The sequence below is a fragment of the Oryza brachyantha genome, chromosome 4 (genome assembly GCF_000231095.2).
Source record: "Oryza brachyantha chromosome 4, ObraRS2, whole genome shotgun sequence".
NCBI classification, from domain to species: domain Eukaryota; kingdom Viridiplantae; phylum Streptophyta; class Magnoliopsida; order Poales; family Poaceae; genus Oryza; species Oryza brachyantha.
In genome coordinates, this window is record NC_023166.2 from 19,887,070 (window position 1) to 19,903,390 (window position 16,321).

General features: G+C 40.8%; 2 protein-coding genes across 3 annotated transcripts; one reads left to right on the forward strand and one right to left on the reverse strand.

The window, feature by feature from the left end:
• Window positions 1-165: 165 nt before the first annotated feature.
• LOC102714372 (golgin candidate 2) lies at window positions 166-6,148 on the reverse strand. 2 transcript variants are annotated; one of them, XR_005811688.1, is made up of 11 exons: window positions 5,984-6,148; window positions 5,292-5,888; window positions 4,516-4,626; window positions 4,289-4,348; window positions 3,290-3,347; window positions 3,056-3,111; window positions 2,774-2,866; window positions 2,314-2,439; window positions 1,906-1,953; window positions 847-1,791; window positions 166-756 (listed from the first exon to the last, which is right to left on the reverse strand). XR_005811688.1 is itself a non-coding variant. In XM_040523619.1 (10 exons), the coding sequence occupies exons 1-10, from the start codon at window positions 6,035-6,037 to the stop codon at window positions 1,441-1,443; spliced, it is 1,554 nt and encodes a 517-aa protein (XP_040379553.1). In that variant the 5' UTR covers window positions 6,038-6,148; the 3' UTR covers window positions 846-1,440. The 2 variants fall into 2 exon arrangements, 1 of the variants encoding a protein (XP_040379553.1); XM_040523619.1 differs by lacking the exon at window positions 166-756 and having other exon boundaries at window positions 846-1,791.
• A 3,084-nt stretch (window positions 6,149-9,232) lies between these two features.
• Window positions 9,233-14,735, forward strand: LOC102713350. The gene is made up of 10 exons (XM_006652866.3): window positions 9,233-9,525; window positions 10,526-10,618; window positions 10,771-10,836; window positions 12,190-12,249; window positions 12,328-12,411; window positions 12,491-12,634; window positions 13,073-13,107; window positions 13,215-13,273; window positions 13,346-13,449; window positions 13,908-14,735. The coding sequence occupies exons 1-10, from the start codon at window positions 9,340-9,342 to the stop codon at window positions 14,355-14,357; spliced, it is 1,281 nt and encodes a 426-aa protein (XP_006652929.1). The 5' UTR covers window positions 9,233-9,339; the 3' UTR covers window positions 14,358-14,735.
• The last annotated feature ends 1,586 nt before the right edge of the window (window positions 14,736-16,321 follow it).

The following is a 16,321-nucleotide window of genomic DNA, read 5'->3' on the forward strand; positions in this document are numbered from 1 at the left end:
AGGGTTCTTTTTTATAATAATTACTTTCAAGCCTTTAAGAATAACAAGATCATTTTTGTTGTTTCTTTTCTTTAGACACATTACAAACACACTTACGTTATAAGCGAACCATATGTACGCCTTACTCTCTATAAGCGCACCTCTAAAGATTATGCTGGTATATTTCGATATTGATAAAGTTATTGTAGACGTCTCATTTCGAGAGATATATATATTTCTACCATCGAAGGAATAATTACATATAGAATTGGGTAGCCCTTTCTGGCCATCCTGGCAAAAAAAAATTACATATAAATATAAATACGAGCACCCATAATGGCGAGCACTTATGGATAAGTTCTAGGGCACCAAACCTAACCAACTGAGCTGAAATGAAGTTGAAGCAAGCAGAATCGTGCTCAAAGTGAGCGGTGGGGAAGCAGTGGGTGGTCCATAGGAATCGAGCAGGTGTACTGTACCGTGTGCGCAGCGCAGGGAGAGTGCAGCGCACCGGATCAGCAGCTGGTACACGATTTGGTCTTCTCTCCTGGAGAAGGAGAGGGAGAGGGAGAGGGAGGGTGCCCAACCATCTCATCTGCGGCATGTCGATGTGCCATGTCGACGTCGCTTTTGGAGGTGAAGAAAGGGGGTAGAGAACCGGAGAGACGCCAATGTTGAAGATAGCTCACCCGGCTCGCCGCCTTTTGCAGCTCCTGGCTACGGTTTCTCTTTGCATCCGTGGCTGTGCTATGTCGCCACATTTCTCTTGTTTTTTTCCTTTTCAAATTTATTTGTCTTGGTTTTTTTATTTTCAAATTTGTGATGTTTTTTGAACGTGGTAGAGGATGATCAAATTTAGTTTCTAACCTGACGCTTGCTGTTCCATTCCACTGAGGCTGCAGTATTCCCTATCCTTATCAATGGAACCGTGTAGCTTGAGCCTAGAGGTTGGTACCTGATAGATATGTAGGCACCGTGTCCGTCTGCAAGTCGTTTATTCAGGCATTCTTCCTGCAAAATTGATGTCACCATTTTGCTTTTGTGTCTAAAGAGATAGCTTTGCTTGAATGGATTAAAAAAAGGAATATTTTATACATAAACCATACCGGTACTTTTGTTTTTGTGATGAACCGGCTGCTCCAATTCGGAAGCAGGAACATAGTAGTATTACATATCAGGGAAGAACAGCAGGTTGCACAATAATAAGTAGACAAATGAAGGGAATTGGTGTGATCTATGGTTTTGAGCTGGGGATTCGGACCCCTTCGAACTGATTTGATGCTACAACAGATTGGCTCACTCAACCATCCAAAATCATCTTACCAATCTGCAGTATGTACAAACCAGCTATGCCGTTTCTATAGAAAGAAGTAATCCCTCGTTTACACAGAACAGATTGAAGTATGGCTGAAACACCTATCAGGTGGGAAAAAAGAGGAAAAGGCGAAGAAAGAGACGGGGTTAATTACCAGTCTTGTTTAATGACTCCAACGAAAAAGTAGCACCAGGGCGAGCTTCTGATATTGTCGGATGTGATGTTAGTATGTACAGGACCCATATGTGGAGGCACAACAGGTACACCAAGGCCCAAACTAGCGCCTTCGGATTCCGCCTCAAGAAGATATGGCCAGCTGAGAAGATGGAATCAAGCTGCCGGATTGCCGATCCCAGTTGCTGCTGTCCATTCCGTATCCTGTCCCGCAACCTTGGCGAGTGTGATTCTTGCCATGTATTAGCTTCGATATCAATCCTAGATGATGAGCTCGAAGAAGCCAATGACGATCCGTTATTGTCAAGTGATCTGGAAACTGCCTGCAGATGATAATGAACAATATCAATCCAATTTTTTAACCGAGCAAATTTGATTTGGAATCTAACAGTATAATTCTTGTATCAAATCGAATACAGCAGTTTGCATATACAGACCTCTATTCTCAGTAACAAGGCTGCTTTCTCTGAAGAGAGGGACTCAACCTGTAAGAAAATGTTTGGATCACATCATCGTTTCTCAACCACGCAGCACAAGTACAGAGAAGAGAGAAAAACTGGTTTCTACAAGTTGATAGCAGTTCTTTACTGTTATGTCAGGTGTTTTTTTATGAAAATCCCTTGGGACAGAAAAATCGTTCACTTTCAATAGTAGAAAATGAGGTTATCCAAACTTATACAAACAAGATGGGTCAAGCATGTCTTCAATGTAAATAGTATTTCCAGTTAGGAAAAACAAGGTGCTTTAGTCCTGAGACATGCTATAAAAACATAAATTCTTCCTATCACTAATCAGAAAACTAATGCAGGCTGTGACATAACAAGTGGGCACACTCAGCAGCTAACCTGCATTTGTTTCTGAATTAAACGATCCGTGAGTTGATCAAGCCTCTTCTTGAGTTCAATTTCCACTTCGGTAGGATGCACCATTCTTCTTTTTGTCAGTTCAATATTTTCTTCCATCTTCCTTGCCTATGGACAAAAAAAAAGTGGTCATCTAGAAAAAGTAGACAACAAGAATGTCCTTACTTCTGGCTTATCATTTATTTCCTAACACCTTTTAAATGGTCTAATGCCTCATATGCGCAATAATGAAATAGAACAAGGCTGTTGACCAAATGTCCAAACAAAATCACATGGGACTAATAAAAGTGAGTTAGTTGGGGATCCATGAAAAAGAATACAGAAAAGTTCCATGCCAAAGCACAGAACAATTATCACCTAAAGTGCAAAGAAAGAGAAGTCCTGGATAAAATTAAAAAACAACATAATGCTAATGATTAAAGTTATAGTCAGAAGAATCTACCTTGTCCTTCAAGTTGACAATTCTATCACATGTTAGAGCATACTCTGCATCAATCATTTCTTCCTCCAGCTTGAACCTTCTCAAGGATTCTATCTAGACAAAAGTTCAATAAAATTACAAATAGAAACGATAAGGTGACTTTGCTCTTAAGTTCACTATATGATCATAGGGGCTTAAGATTTTTTTTTTCTCAAATACACAGTGGCTTAAAAATCATTATATGATTATATCTGTTGTGAAGTAACAAAGGCAGACAAAATAAAATGCAGCCCATTTGCTTACTTCATCAACCAAGGAGGGACTAGTCTTCTGCATCTTTGCTATCTTTCTCTTATATTCTGCCCATACAATGATAAAAAAAGGTCAAATGTTGAAAAAGGATGGTATTAGATTATGGGATTCTCTAAAAGTAATGCAGTGTTACACTGTAGTCTGAGTGTTCAACAAAGGCAAATAATGAGTCAATATGATACAAAACAATCCTAAGAACAAGAAACAAAACCACAATGGACTTACTATCTTGAGTAAGAGTCTTCAAATCTACTTCCTCTCGAAGTTGTGACACCTCATCAACCTAGTTAAATATCAAGAATACCATGATTTTGAAATTCCACTTAGCAGCATTTAATAACTTTTACAGCAATTTTCAAGTATAAACTGATCCAACTCAATGTTACGGAGGTTATGGCAGTAGACTACCTAAAGTGATAGGAGGCAAGCAAAATACTTAAATTACATTTGCGGTTCATATAGCTGTAAAGTATAATCATTTTTTACTGCTAATTCCAGTTTGTATAAATTATGTCTCAAGTAATGGAAGTAGAAACCACCAAATGGTGCAATGCAGTAGAGAATGTTAGCAATATCCAAATATTGAATGGGAGGACAAAACAATCAATGCTGGATTAGCCATTCACACCTATGGTCTGTAGTCAAATTTGTTACTCCATACCAAGATTATGTACATGTGGTCTTCCTTCTTGATAAAAGACTAAATAAGAATCCAGAAATTTTATAACATTTGGCAGTAAGGCGCATGTGAGTCGATAGTTAATTGTAATTAATCCCCAGTGCTTCATTTTACAGGTCCCAAAATATAGTTGTATTACACTGATGCGATTTATTATGAAAATATCTACACTCTCGTGCTAAAGTGGCTATATCAGCAACAAGGCATAGCAACATGGCACTCCACACAACTGTACATATAGATGATGAATGCCCATATGTATAATTGTAGCAGAATTTAAAGTACATCCCCTTAACCAAGAAAATACACTTTTAAACAAGCGGTACTGCACAAACAAAAATAAATAAATAATATTCCCTTTGTTTCATATTATAAGTAGACATGTATATATATGTATATGTATGTGTGTGTAGATTCATTAGTATCTATATCAGTGTAGACAATGCTAGAAAATCTTACATTGTAAAACGGAGGTAGTAACATAGACCTACTAGTTCTAACAACTGGCTTAGAGAAACAAACAGGAAGGGGAACAAAAAACATACTTGAAGATCCAGATTCCACTGTTCCCTTGCAAGTGACTTCGCAAGCTCTGCATTTGTAACCTGCAAAGATATTACGTAAGACCATCAAGAGTAGAGGACAGATGCTATTGTCTACCACAAAAGCAAAAACTAAGTATGTATTACTCATACAAAAGCAAAAACTAAGTATTGTATTATTCATAATAGACCAGAACAAAGAGGAACACAATATAGCAGAGTAGTGATACCTCAAGCTTAGCCAACCGTGCAAGGGCTTCCATTCTAGTGCTGTGGTGTCTCTGTTTCTCCATCTCCACAGCCTCCATGGTTTCCATCATACTTGTCTGCAACTCTGAAGCCTGAAATTGAACACAAAAAAATGTTGAAAACATGCCAATCAATCTCGCAAGATACATGTAAGTCGAGCAGTCACCAACAGAACATGGAACCGAGAACAAATAGACAGCATGAGTTGTGTAATGATCATCCAATTAGGAAAACTCTGTGTCTTTAAATAAGACATGGAAAAGGAAAGTCACCAAGTAAAACAAAAGCAATGCAAACAATGGATTACACTGCTAAAAACCAAAACGGCAATAGATAACAAAATTAAGTCAAGCGTAACTCAAACTAAGTTGTTTAACTTTATTTCGGTACAACTAATTGATTGCATGGGATGATCAAGCTACTCACTAGTTTCATTACTGCCTTCAGTGAAAAACAAGGATATGCCCAGGGTGCTCAGTGAAGTTGCTGAGATCATAACAAGCAATATAGTTCATGTGGCTTCCTGCACATGAAGTCACTAACCCATCCAAGCTAAGCAGATTTGATCCCACATGACTACAAAGTACACTCCTCTGATATCGCTACTAACCCAAACATTCCCCGAATCACTCAAAAAGTTGTGCTATCGTATTAATTCTTTGTTACTCCGATCATTGACAACCACAGTATAGCATCACGTCTAGAAATCTCTGAAATTGCACAAGCAAGCGTGATATCGCCATGAATCAAAACTCACCTCCTGTGCCTGCTCCTTCTCGCGCTCAGCTAGCAGCTTCTCAAGGCTAGCCTTCTCCCCCTCGAGCTTCGCCACTGCTTCCTCCCTCTCCGCGATCGCTCGCGCTGCCATCGCCGCGAGCCGCTCGGCCCGCCGCCGCCTCCTCTCCTCCTCCCTCCGCCTCTCCTCCTCCGAGTCCTCCGAATCGTCGCTGCCCGACCCATCCGAATCATCCTCATCGCTCCCGCTCTCGCTCTCAGACCCGCCGCCCTTCTCGCCCTCCTCCAGTTCCTTCCGATCTCCCCCCGCCTCAGCCTCGCGCACGCCCGCAGCCCCACCCGCCGCACGATCCTGAGCCGCGAGAACCGCCGTCGCGGAGGCCGAGCGGCGGGGTGCGGGGGGAGAAGGAGCCGGAGCCGGAGGCAGAAGAGGGGTGGGGCGCCTCGCGGCAAGGCGGAGGCCGAGGGAGGGAGGCGGGGCGACCGGCGGCTGCCGACGCGCGGGGACGTCGAGGAAGTCAGCGACCTCCGCGGCGGAGGAGGGAGAGGGTGCAGACAGCGCGGTGAGGTCGGAGGCCGACGGGGACTTGCCGAGGGATTCCGCCGCCTGCTGGTCGATCTGCGCGACACGAGTGAAGAAGAGTCAGAAGATGTTAGAGGGGGAAGCGAAGACGGCGATGGGAGCAGCGAGGGGGGAGGGGAGCGAGCGCTTGCTTGGTGGAGGAGGGTCTCGGCGGCTTTGAGCTTGGAGGAGATCCAGCCCGCCATGGCGGCGTCGCGGCGGCGGTTTGTGCGTGGGCGGTTCGGTCGAGTCGACGGGCCGGCGGCGCAACCGCCGCGGGTGGCTGCTGCCCGGTCGTCTCGCCGGCCAAAGGCAAGGCAGCAGATGCTTTTGTGTTTTTTATTTTACTCGAATCAACGGCGAGGGATGTAGGCAAGCCGTCGGATAGACGGCTGGGATGAAAGATGTTTGGTTTCGGATCAATTTCACTTTTAGCCCTCGAAGTTTAGTTGCCACGTCTGTTTCGTAACACAGGACCTTCTAAATTCAATTAGGAATGAATATATATAATTTGCATACTTATAAATCTAAACGACGTTTAAAAGTCTTACGTCGTGAAATGAATTATCATTTATCTTATTCATCTCTCATTCTCTCACTCACGTTAATTTAGAAGATGAGCACATAAGCAATCTTATATAAAACTTAGTGTAAATCGTGATTGCTCCTGCCGTAGGTAATAGTGGAATGCGAATAACATCGAATATCAAATATGTGAACACTATATATATTTTTTATAAGTAATATATGAACATTATATAGTTTTTTATCTTGCCTATTCTCTCCGTGCTCTTTAAAAGAACGGTTCTATAGGTTGACAGCGTGCTCGCTTAACTTAATTAAAAACTTGCTTAGTTTCTGTTAACGTTAGATTTTAGCAAATCGTCGCTATGAATTAATCTGTGATTAAGACCGAATCTGACAGGAAACAGGACAATCGGATAGAAGACCAGACGGAATACGACTCGGATTCAGCCGATGGAGTCCGAATCGGATAAGAGATAGAGTCCGATTAGGTCTCGAATGTTACAGATAGATTCGGGAATAATCAGAGTCCGTGTAATTTAATTTTATCTGTTAATTAGAGTTAGTTTAGATTTTTTTTCCTTTATCTTTAAGGTTGTTAGAGTCCGATCGGAATTTGCGTGTTAGAGATAGAATTTATCTATGAGTTTGTTATTTCCTTTTATCTATTAGGAGTTGTATGTCGTGTCCAACACGGCCTAACCTCAACCCAAGGGTATAAATATGTATGCCCGGGGTCATTGTAAATCATTTACATTAATCAATAGATCAATTACTCTCGGCGCATCGCCACCCTCCTAACCGAGGTTTCAACTCTGGCGGAACTTGGCACCTGACGTGGGGCTGCATCGTCTCGATCTCCGGCGGAGGGGTAAGTCCTATGTTCCGCCGGGCCATGGTAATCGTTCGGCTAGATTAGAACTGTCTCAGCTCGGTCTGATCTTCTAATCTAGTTGCGTGATTGCTAGTTATCGTATCAGTTTCAACTTAGATCACTTCGTGCTTTGAGTTGATCTGGTCGACAACTTTGGGCGATCTATGTTTGTTTGATATGCGCTATTTGACATATTCAATCTAGTACTGTCTCGGTTTGGTCCGATCTAGTAGATTGCGTTTGTTAGATGGTTTATAACAGATCGATGTATTTTAATCATTGTTTTATCGGAGTACCAGCCGATAAGTTACCAGTCATCGGCTCATTGGCTTGATAGCAATCTAGATCTGTTTAGTATGTATCCTGGCATTGCTAGTTTTAATCTTGAACTGTCTCGATTGGGTCCGATCTTCTATGATTATTCTTAGCAATCTGGGCTAGGTATTTTATAGATCTTGGTTGTTTATCCGCCGCTTATAACCGATGATTTTTTGCCGATCTACATGTTTATCATATTTACATCAATAAAGCAGCCGATTGTCTTACTGCATTATTTTTATACCAATCGGCTTAATTTAGTTAGATCGGCAGTTATTTAGGTTGTATCGGCTTATGAGAATTACATGCAAATTGGTTTTAGCCAATCGCAACATATGATTCATTGTTTGTTCCAAGTAATTCGTCGGTTTATTTGTTAGCCTTATCGATCTTCATGTTTCCTATAATCATATCGTGCTCGGCTGCATACTGTCTTGGTTAAGTCCAATCTCTGTACGTCTAGTTCGATCTGGTTATAGGAGCTTGTCCGATCAACTAAGATTAATAATTAATTTATCGGATTACGTTGGTCTAATATTTATTTCAAGTCTATTTCTACTAGTGTTTCTAGCCGATCCATGCTTTTTACAGTCGATCGCTTGTCCTATCGGCTAACCGTTACAGCATTCATATCTAATCGACTGGATTAATAGTTAACTATCGGCTCGATAGCCGATCGACTTATTTTACTGTTCATCTTATCAGTTACAGGATTAAACTGACTGGCACGCCCACACATCATCTAATAATTTAGATCATGCACTGGAGCTGCCTAAGATTGACTCCCAAGTCTACGTGTGTGACCGTTGATTGTTATTTCAGCGTCAACAGTGTCGACCAAGCCCTAACCCTTTCCAGCTAAAACGACACTCCACGATGATGGATCTAGTATGCAAATGGTGAGCAGATAGTTATATTCTTCTTTCTCTAGCCCCAATCTCTCCCCTGCCCCTCCCCTATTTTCCATGGGAATCTAGAGTGTGGGGTGAGAGATCGTTGCAGCCCCCACAACCCACGTGTTGGATCCTGACACTATATTAATTTTGATAGGAATATAATTAAGCTTGTAAGATTTTTTTTCATATAAAAAAATACGAGGGATTGAGTGCTCTCTAGTGCATCTGAAATTTGTAAAAATAAAACATGATGATATACATAATATCTGAGAGCTTCTAAACTTCGTAAAAAAATTAGCTACAATTTGACCCACACTATTCCTACAAATATAAATATAGACATGCTATTTGTCCAATTCGTAGTAATAACTATATTTTAGGATATAGAGTAATAAGAGACTCGAGGCTTCCTTTAAAACGTAGAAAGAACGTTATAAAGTATTGAACTAAATATTAAAAAAAAAGGTAAAATGCATGCACTCCATAGGAATCATGATGTTTCGATGATAAATATCGTAAGAACATGCATATATAGAATTAGGCAAAAATAAGAAAAAAATTACTATACACAAAGTGGGACAAAATGATATCCAAACGTTCATAAACTCTAGATTCAGAAATAATTTATGTAGTAACTAATTACATGAGATCTCATATGATGTCTATAAAAAAACACTTATACAACAAAGAAAAGGCTATTTGACAACTTTTCCTTAGGATACCTTCTCAGTTTTTACTTTTTCCACCTCGTAAATTTTCATCCTCACCCCTACAACTATAAAATCCCAAGCTCCCCAGCCCCCAGAAACACCCGCAACCACATTATCAACAAACCTAGGGGGCAAACAGAGAAAAGGAATCTCGAGGGTAAAAGCGTCTCTTCCGAGAAGACGAAATGCGGCGCAAGCCCAGCGGCTCGGAGGGTTGGGGCGGTGACGCCGACTCGGGGAGCTCCGGCGATGGCGGAGGCGGAAGCGGAGCTTCGCCACCATCGTCGCCGTCGCCGTCGCCGTCGCCGCCACAGTACTCGCTGCGAACGCTGCCCACTCCGGACGCCTTCCTGGATTCGTACACCTCTAAGGTTAGCGCGAATCGCGTCTATGCGTCTCCTCCCAGCATTCCTGTACCGAGTTGTTTTTTCTCCTGGCGATCTTTGCGCGCGCGCTACCGGAGTTTGTGAACTGGTGGGTTCTTCTCGCTGCGAGGCTTCTTGGGGTATTTTTTTTCCACGCTCCGTTCGGCTGCTGCTGTTGCGCAATTTTGGTGATCTTTTGGTCGGAGCAGTACACTAGTACTGCGAGCGGACAGCGTAGATAGGTTTGATCTCTTGGTCGGAGTAATCCCGCGAGCGTGCAGCGGAGATAGGTCTGATCTTTTGGTCGGAGTAGTTATGGGGTGGCAGCGGAGTAGTTTCGGATAGTTTTTTTTTTGTGAACCGATCGGTTGTTGTTTACCCTGTGTCTCTTGTAATCTGTTCGTTGGATTAGTTTCGTGGGTACTATCATTTGTTCTTGGATTTTTATCCCCTCGCAGCTCAGCTCGTGCATACGATTGTTTCTTGAAGTTTTCTTTTTAAATCGAGTTTCAAGTTAGTTCTTGATTTCTATCTAGTTTCGTTGTCTTGACATGTGGAAGATTTCTTTCTATAACCTTGACTATTTGGATGTTCATTTCTTGTCCCTTCTTGATTCTGTATGGAAGAGTGCGACGAATTGCATTTGTTTTTCTTTCATCTTGCTTGCGTTCTTGTGGACTTGATACTTCAGATAAGTAGAATTAGTGCAAGAAAAATGTGAATTCATATGTTACTGCTAGTTGCGTTTTGGTTGATTTATCCATGTTTTCAGCTACCCAAATAGATAAATTAGTGTCCTAATTTAGACTTCTGATAATTTTGCTATTGTTACCGGTTTCGCAGTATGATCATTTCTCGCGAGATCGTAATATTGAATTCTTTGATCGAAATGGGCAATTTAGCAAGTCATGTTGCCTAGCTCTGTAAAAATGCTTGAAACTACTACTTCAAGATTTAGATCACTTGGTTTTATTACCGAGGATCACATGGTTATATTGAATTACAGGGAGGATGGGACTTGGATCCCTTATCTCTAGAGTGGGAACTCACAAGGTTAAAAGAGCTTAGGATCGGTTCTGATGACTCAATCAGAAGTCAGGTGTGTGGACATCATGGACCAAGCTCAAGTTTGTAAATTCACCAATAGACTAACTAGATTCACCTAAATAGCAATCTTGAAGCTAATTGTGTGTTTATTCGTTCATATGTGAACCATAATCGGACCATCCCATTGCTGTTAATTTTCTTTAGACAACACTGGGTGACTGGAGCAAGAGTGATGATAACAGGTCTGGTTCCTGCAAGCTAAGTGATAAGGTATGGAAGTTCACTTCTGGTCTTTCCTGTTAGAATTAATCTTGTTGTTTATGGTTTCATCATATTCAGTCAAGTGTATGTAGTGGTATAAGTCCAAATTAGTTAGTGTGTTGCCTGGTGTGGTGAGCTGATCAGCCGTTAGTGAAAGCACACAGTGTGTGCAGGGAGTTTGGTAGATCAGCGCGTCATTAGTGTGCTAATAGGAGTCAAGGGCGCAGTTGCATGTTCATTTGTTCAGTACGTGCATGTAGGAACGATGAGTGGAGTCTGAACTACATACACACATCATTAGCTGGTGAGTGGAGAAATTAGTGCATGCATGCAAGAATAGTGGAGGGCGATCCTGCTGCATACTCGTGGAGTTAGTTGCGTGACTGATTGACCAGGTTGTGCAGCTAAACGTGGCTAGGGGTGGATAACGAGCTCGGCTCGGCTCGGTCTAGCTCGTTAAGATAACACGCTGGCTTAGCTCGGCTCGTTATGAAGCTCGAGCTGGCTTGTTAGGCTCGTGAGCCATGCATAAAAAGTTAACCTAAACAATTTTTTAATAGGTTATACAAGCAAATTTTCAGTTCAAACATGCAAATCATATGAAATTGTGTCTAAATATTAAAGTTTGAACCAACAAATCACATGGTGAACCTATGATGTACTGAACACATGCATTCCGGGGTGGAATCAATGAACTCCGGTGAATCGCGTGTCTTTGGTCTAGCTCGTTAGGCTCGCGAGCAGCTCACGAGCCATCTCGAGTTGGTTCATTATCTCTAACGAGCTAAAATGCTAGCCCGGCTCGTTAGAAAAACGAAACGAGCCGAGCTGAGTTTGTCACGAGTCGAGCGAGCTAACGAGCCACGAGCTTTCTGTCCACCCCTAAACGTGGCTAAGTGTGTGTGTGTGTGCGCATGTGGGGCTACTTAAGCCATGTAATCAGCCTGGTAATCTGTGTGGTGAATAGAAGTGCAGCAGTATGCTTGTGTGCTTTTGCTGCTGGTGTGCAGTGCCGAGACAAATATTTCTTTTGTGTGTGCCTCCCAGTTAGAATTCTCCATCGTGTGTGTGATCTTGTGTCTGAGCTAACATTTCCATTTCAAAGAACCTGCTTTGCATAGCTACATGATCCCTGAGTTTCATCTGACTTCTCTCAATTAATTCAAATAGTACCATGATGTCAATACTAGTGTGCTTCTCACAACCATTGTTCCTAAACTATCCATCTTTTAATCCACCTTGAGCTTTGATGCTTCTCATAATCACTGCCTCATGAAAACCATGTAATCTACCAAGATTGGCTAACTTATGTGTATTTTTTTATTGAAATTCCTTTTTAATTGTAATATTTTGGTGCTATAGATACCTATTGTTGTTTTGGCTGATGAATTCGAAGATGGTACCATCATAGAAAAGATTGGGGTATGTTCTTATACTGTGCCGTGTTAATTTTTTTGTGTCAGGATACATCTAACTGCTAATGTGATATTTTATATGCAGCTTCTTAGTGAAAAATATGATTTGTTCAGACCTGTTGACAGAGATGGAAGTTGCTTTTATCGAGCTTTTATTTTCAGTTACATGGTAAATATTTCAGCCCACTTGTTCAAAATATGTTTTGTTCTTGTTTGTTAGACACTAAAGCTATTTGGCGTACAAATAGGAGCATACTGTACAAATGCAGGATGACTTGGAGCGCATTATGGAAGCTTCCCGTATCCAAGAACGTATTCACAAATACAAGCAAGCTGATGAAATGTTTTGCTCTTTTGGAATACCTCAAAAAGAATTCAAGAAAGCTCTTTCTGTACGTACTTCTAGTTCTCAGCTTGCAACATAATTGTTACAATTCCCATGGGATATTGTTATCAGATTCTATATTATTGATCAGACCTTCACTCTTTTAACCTTGTAAGTGCACACTTAATTGAGTTTGAATAATAACTGCCAATGATTTTCTTTGGCCCCATTTATATTGAACTGGTTATGTGATTAGCCTATAATTCATTTCGAATTGAATATGGGAAAAAAAGGTTTTCTGTAGTCAATGGAAGGGCGCATCACAACTGAGCTAAGCTTGTAAATCCTTACGTGATTTCCATGTCACTTCAGATTAAACTAACCTGTGCTTTGCTAACCACAATGAGTTTGTTATAATCGCTGATAGTTAGTGTGATTCATAGCATTTGGTTTCTTTATAATTTTTGGCCCAGAATCACTAACTTTGCTGGATTTCTTGTTGCAGGCATTTGAACAATTGACCAACTTACTTGAAATTGGGTATGGTTAATTAGCATCCTGTTGGTTTTCAAGTTATGTTTACAGATGTCATAAAGATATTGTTTGTCATTATATCTTAGCTGACAAAAACTGGTTGTATTTTATAGCTTGGATGTTGGACAACTGGAGATGGACAAGGAGACTGACATTGCAACAAATAGTGATGGTACTTGCTGATTGCTAGGCTGTTTTTTCCTTGTTACTCATCTCTTTCACTGCATGTTTTTTGCCTGTGCAGTTTTGCGCTTCCTTAGGTTTCTGACTGAGATTGAGATCTGCACGCATGAAGACTACTACAAGGGTTTTGTTACTCTCTCAGGAGAATATGCATCTGTTCTTGAGGTAAAAGAATTGCGACCTCCTAGCCTAATAGTACCACGACCCATACTTTACTACCAATATTTTGCTGCACATATATGCTGTGCTGTAGATGCTTGTTGCTAATTATGTAATAAGTTGGAATCTAATCAGGAAAAAAAACGCTCCTTGAATTTTGGTCATTTGATCCTGCAAAGTCCAAACAGTAGGCAGAATGGATTGTCGTTCTGTTTGATTTAGTGGCCCCTATAACAGTTCAAACTCGAACAGTTTGCTATATGCTCCTTTTGACTCTTCATTTTAGTTGTTAAAGTTACGCACTTTGAAAATTTGTTGAAGTTACATAAACTGCAAAGATGAAGAAGGACATAAGGGGAAAGATATTATATTTGATGGACTTATTAATATTTATAGGGTTTTCTTCACTTGGCTTCTGTTCCTTCTGTATACAAGATTTACTTAATGCTTTGTTTCATCAACAGTTTTGCCAGGTTGAAGTACGGCCTGAGAATGCTGAAGCTAACAATGCACAGATCGTTGCACTTGTTAATGCACTTGGTGTCCCCTTACTTGTGGAGAATCTTGATACAAGCTTGACTCATGGTCTTGTGCTACTAAATCAGCATTTATTCTACCCCAGACCAGAATCAGAAGAGGGCGCGATGTTGGGACCTCTGAATTTGCATGACACTGTCTCTTCTGAAAGCAGAGGTACACCTATGGACCTTCAGAATCTTCCTACCACGAGCGGCTCCTCCGTTACAAGCAGCTCAACAGAAGCATTGGGACTGCAATCAGTTGGTACCAGTTCAACTCCTTCCGGGGGTGGTGCTGATGAGCGGACCATTGACGACTTATCCTGGGAAGAAAGAAGGCGGTTAGTGACCTTGTTGTACAGGCCTGGGCACTATGACATTCTTTATCCCGTGTAGTACAACTTTCTCTGGAACATGTTTTAGTGCTTGGTTCTCGTCAGTAACACTGAGCCGTGGCTTGTTACTTTGTTCTGCCTGAGTCGTAGAGTTGCATATTTCCTTGACTTGTATAGAGGAATGGTTTTTCTTACTGATGGATAGAGTTGCATATCCCATATGCTATCTGATATAGTAGAACATTCATCCTGTTGTCACATAGTGTGCTGTAGAGTTTCCAACACAATTGCATTGGTGAGAAATGTTAACAGTGTTGTTTTTGATGATGTTGCCTATGGTCAGTGTGGTAGAAGTTGAGCTTGATTATTCTGATGACTGCATCTTGCAAAGGGTGATTGATGAGCAAAATAGTAATAATTTGATAGTCGTGTATAGCATTTGGATTTTGGAGACCGAGATGCAGAGTTTTTCTGTATTCCCACGTACCATGTGTCTATTTGTTTATCAGGCCAATGGCGTGCAGCTGCTGTTATGTATGTGCATGCGTCGTGCGAAACGGGCACATCTTGACTGGGATGCCAACGTCCGTCTTATCTAATGCTGTACTTAGATCAATATTATTATACTCTAATAACATGTCAATCATGCGAGTTTCATCACCAACTTGTTTAGGATGCCTGCTCAGCAGCATATGCTGTTTTTTTCGAGCAGCGATGCTTTCTAGTTGCAATTTTTTTTCCCCCATTTTGGGCCGTTCTTTAGTGGCTTGTTAGTAGTAGTAAAAAAATTGGCAAGTCAATGTTGTTTTTTCGGTTATGAAAAGGAAAGGACATGTCTGAAGTGTGTAACTGCATCCATCAGCCTTAGTTAATCCAATCAGAACTAGAGATATTTGGTTGTTTTATTTTGGTACGAGATCGAATCAGAGTTGAGATTTCAGGAAAGCATGGGCTACGTTGGGGTTCACATGGAACAGCTCGGCCACGTGGTGCAGTTCTGGACAGCCCAAACCCGGCTATTGTAGTGTAGCAAAGCAACAGAATGACAGATGTTCAGTAGTAGACTGTAGACCCAAATTCCAAAAAGAACACACAGGATCCAAGTACGATGGAAGTTTTGGATCGTAACTGCTAGTACTATATCAATTTTTTTTTATGTTTTGAACTTTTGAACTTTTAATTTTAAAAGTAAACCATATCAAAACATGTTTCTAGATATGAATGTCTGTCGTGTCGCTCCATCTAGCGTTACCAATAAGTAGTTAGCATCAATAAGTAGTTAGCATGATATTATTTTTGGTCAAATAATACTGTCAGACCATCAACAACGGTGTTATTTAGCCATGTTAGACAGAGTGACGTGACTAAAAAAATTTAAATTTATAAATAATATTATGAAGAGTTTAGCTTTAAAATCAAGAAAATAAAAGGTTCAGACGTTTTGGACAAACACTTTAACTTATTTCCTTTGTAATTCAATGTCCTACACGTCATTTATCTGTGTATGGAGGGAGTGCTAGTTCAGTTATCGTTTGCAGTCCACGAGCCATCCCAACAAATTATCATAATTTATTCCCATGTGTCTTCGAAGTTAGGGAAAAGTTCATCCAAGACTTGAGCAAAAGTTAGCTTTGAGAATAATGCGGCCCCTGTGTCCTCTTTACTGGAACCATGATTCTTTTTTTTTTACAAACTGGTCATGTGCTCTTTTGTTTTAGAAAATTATATAGTTACCCACGAAGAACCAGCGGCGCCATGAAAATGATATAAATACTACCATTGCTTTAGTTAAAACTCCTCAAGTCGTTGATTATTTTTTTTAATTTCTTGAATGAACTTCTTAACACTACAGCATTTAAAGTGCACACTTAAACTTTATTTCCGTGACAATTGCCGAGTTAATAATGACACATGACAAGGACGTCACTTCACCTAAACACGCCCTAAAGTCATCAACAATATCCAAGTGTGTCTAATGGCAGCACGGTAGCGTGTCCCATGTTAAAAAAAAGCTAACCTCGGAGT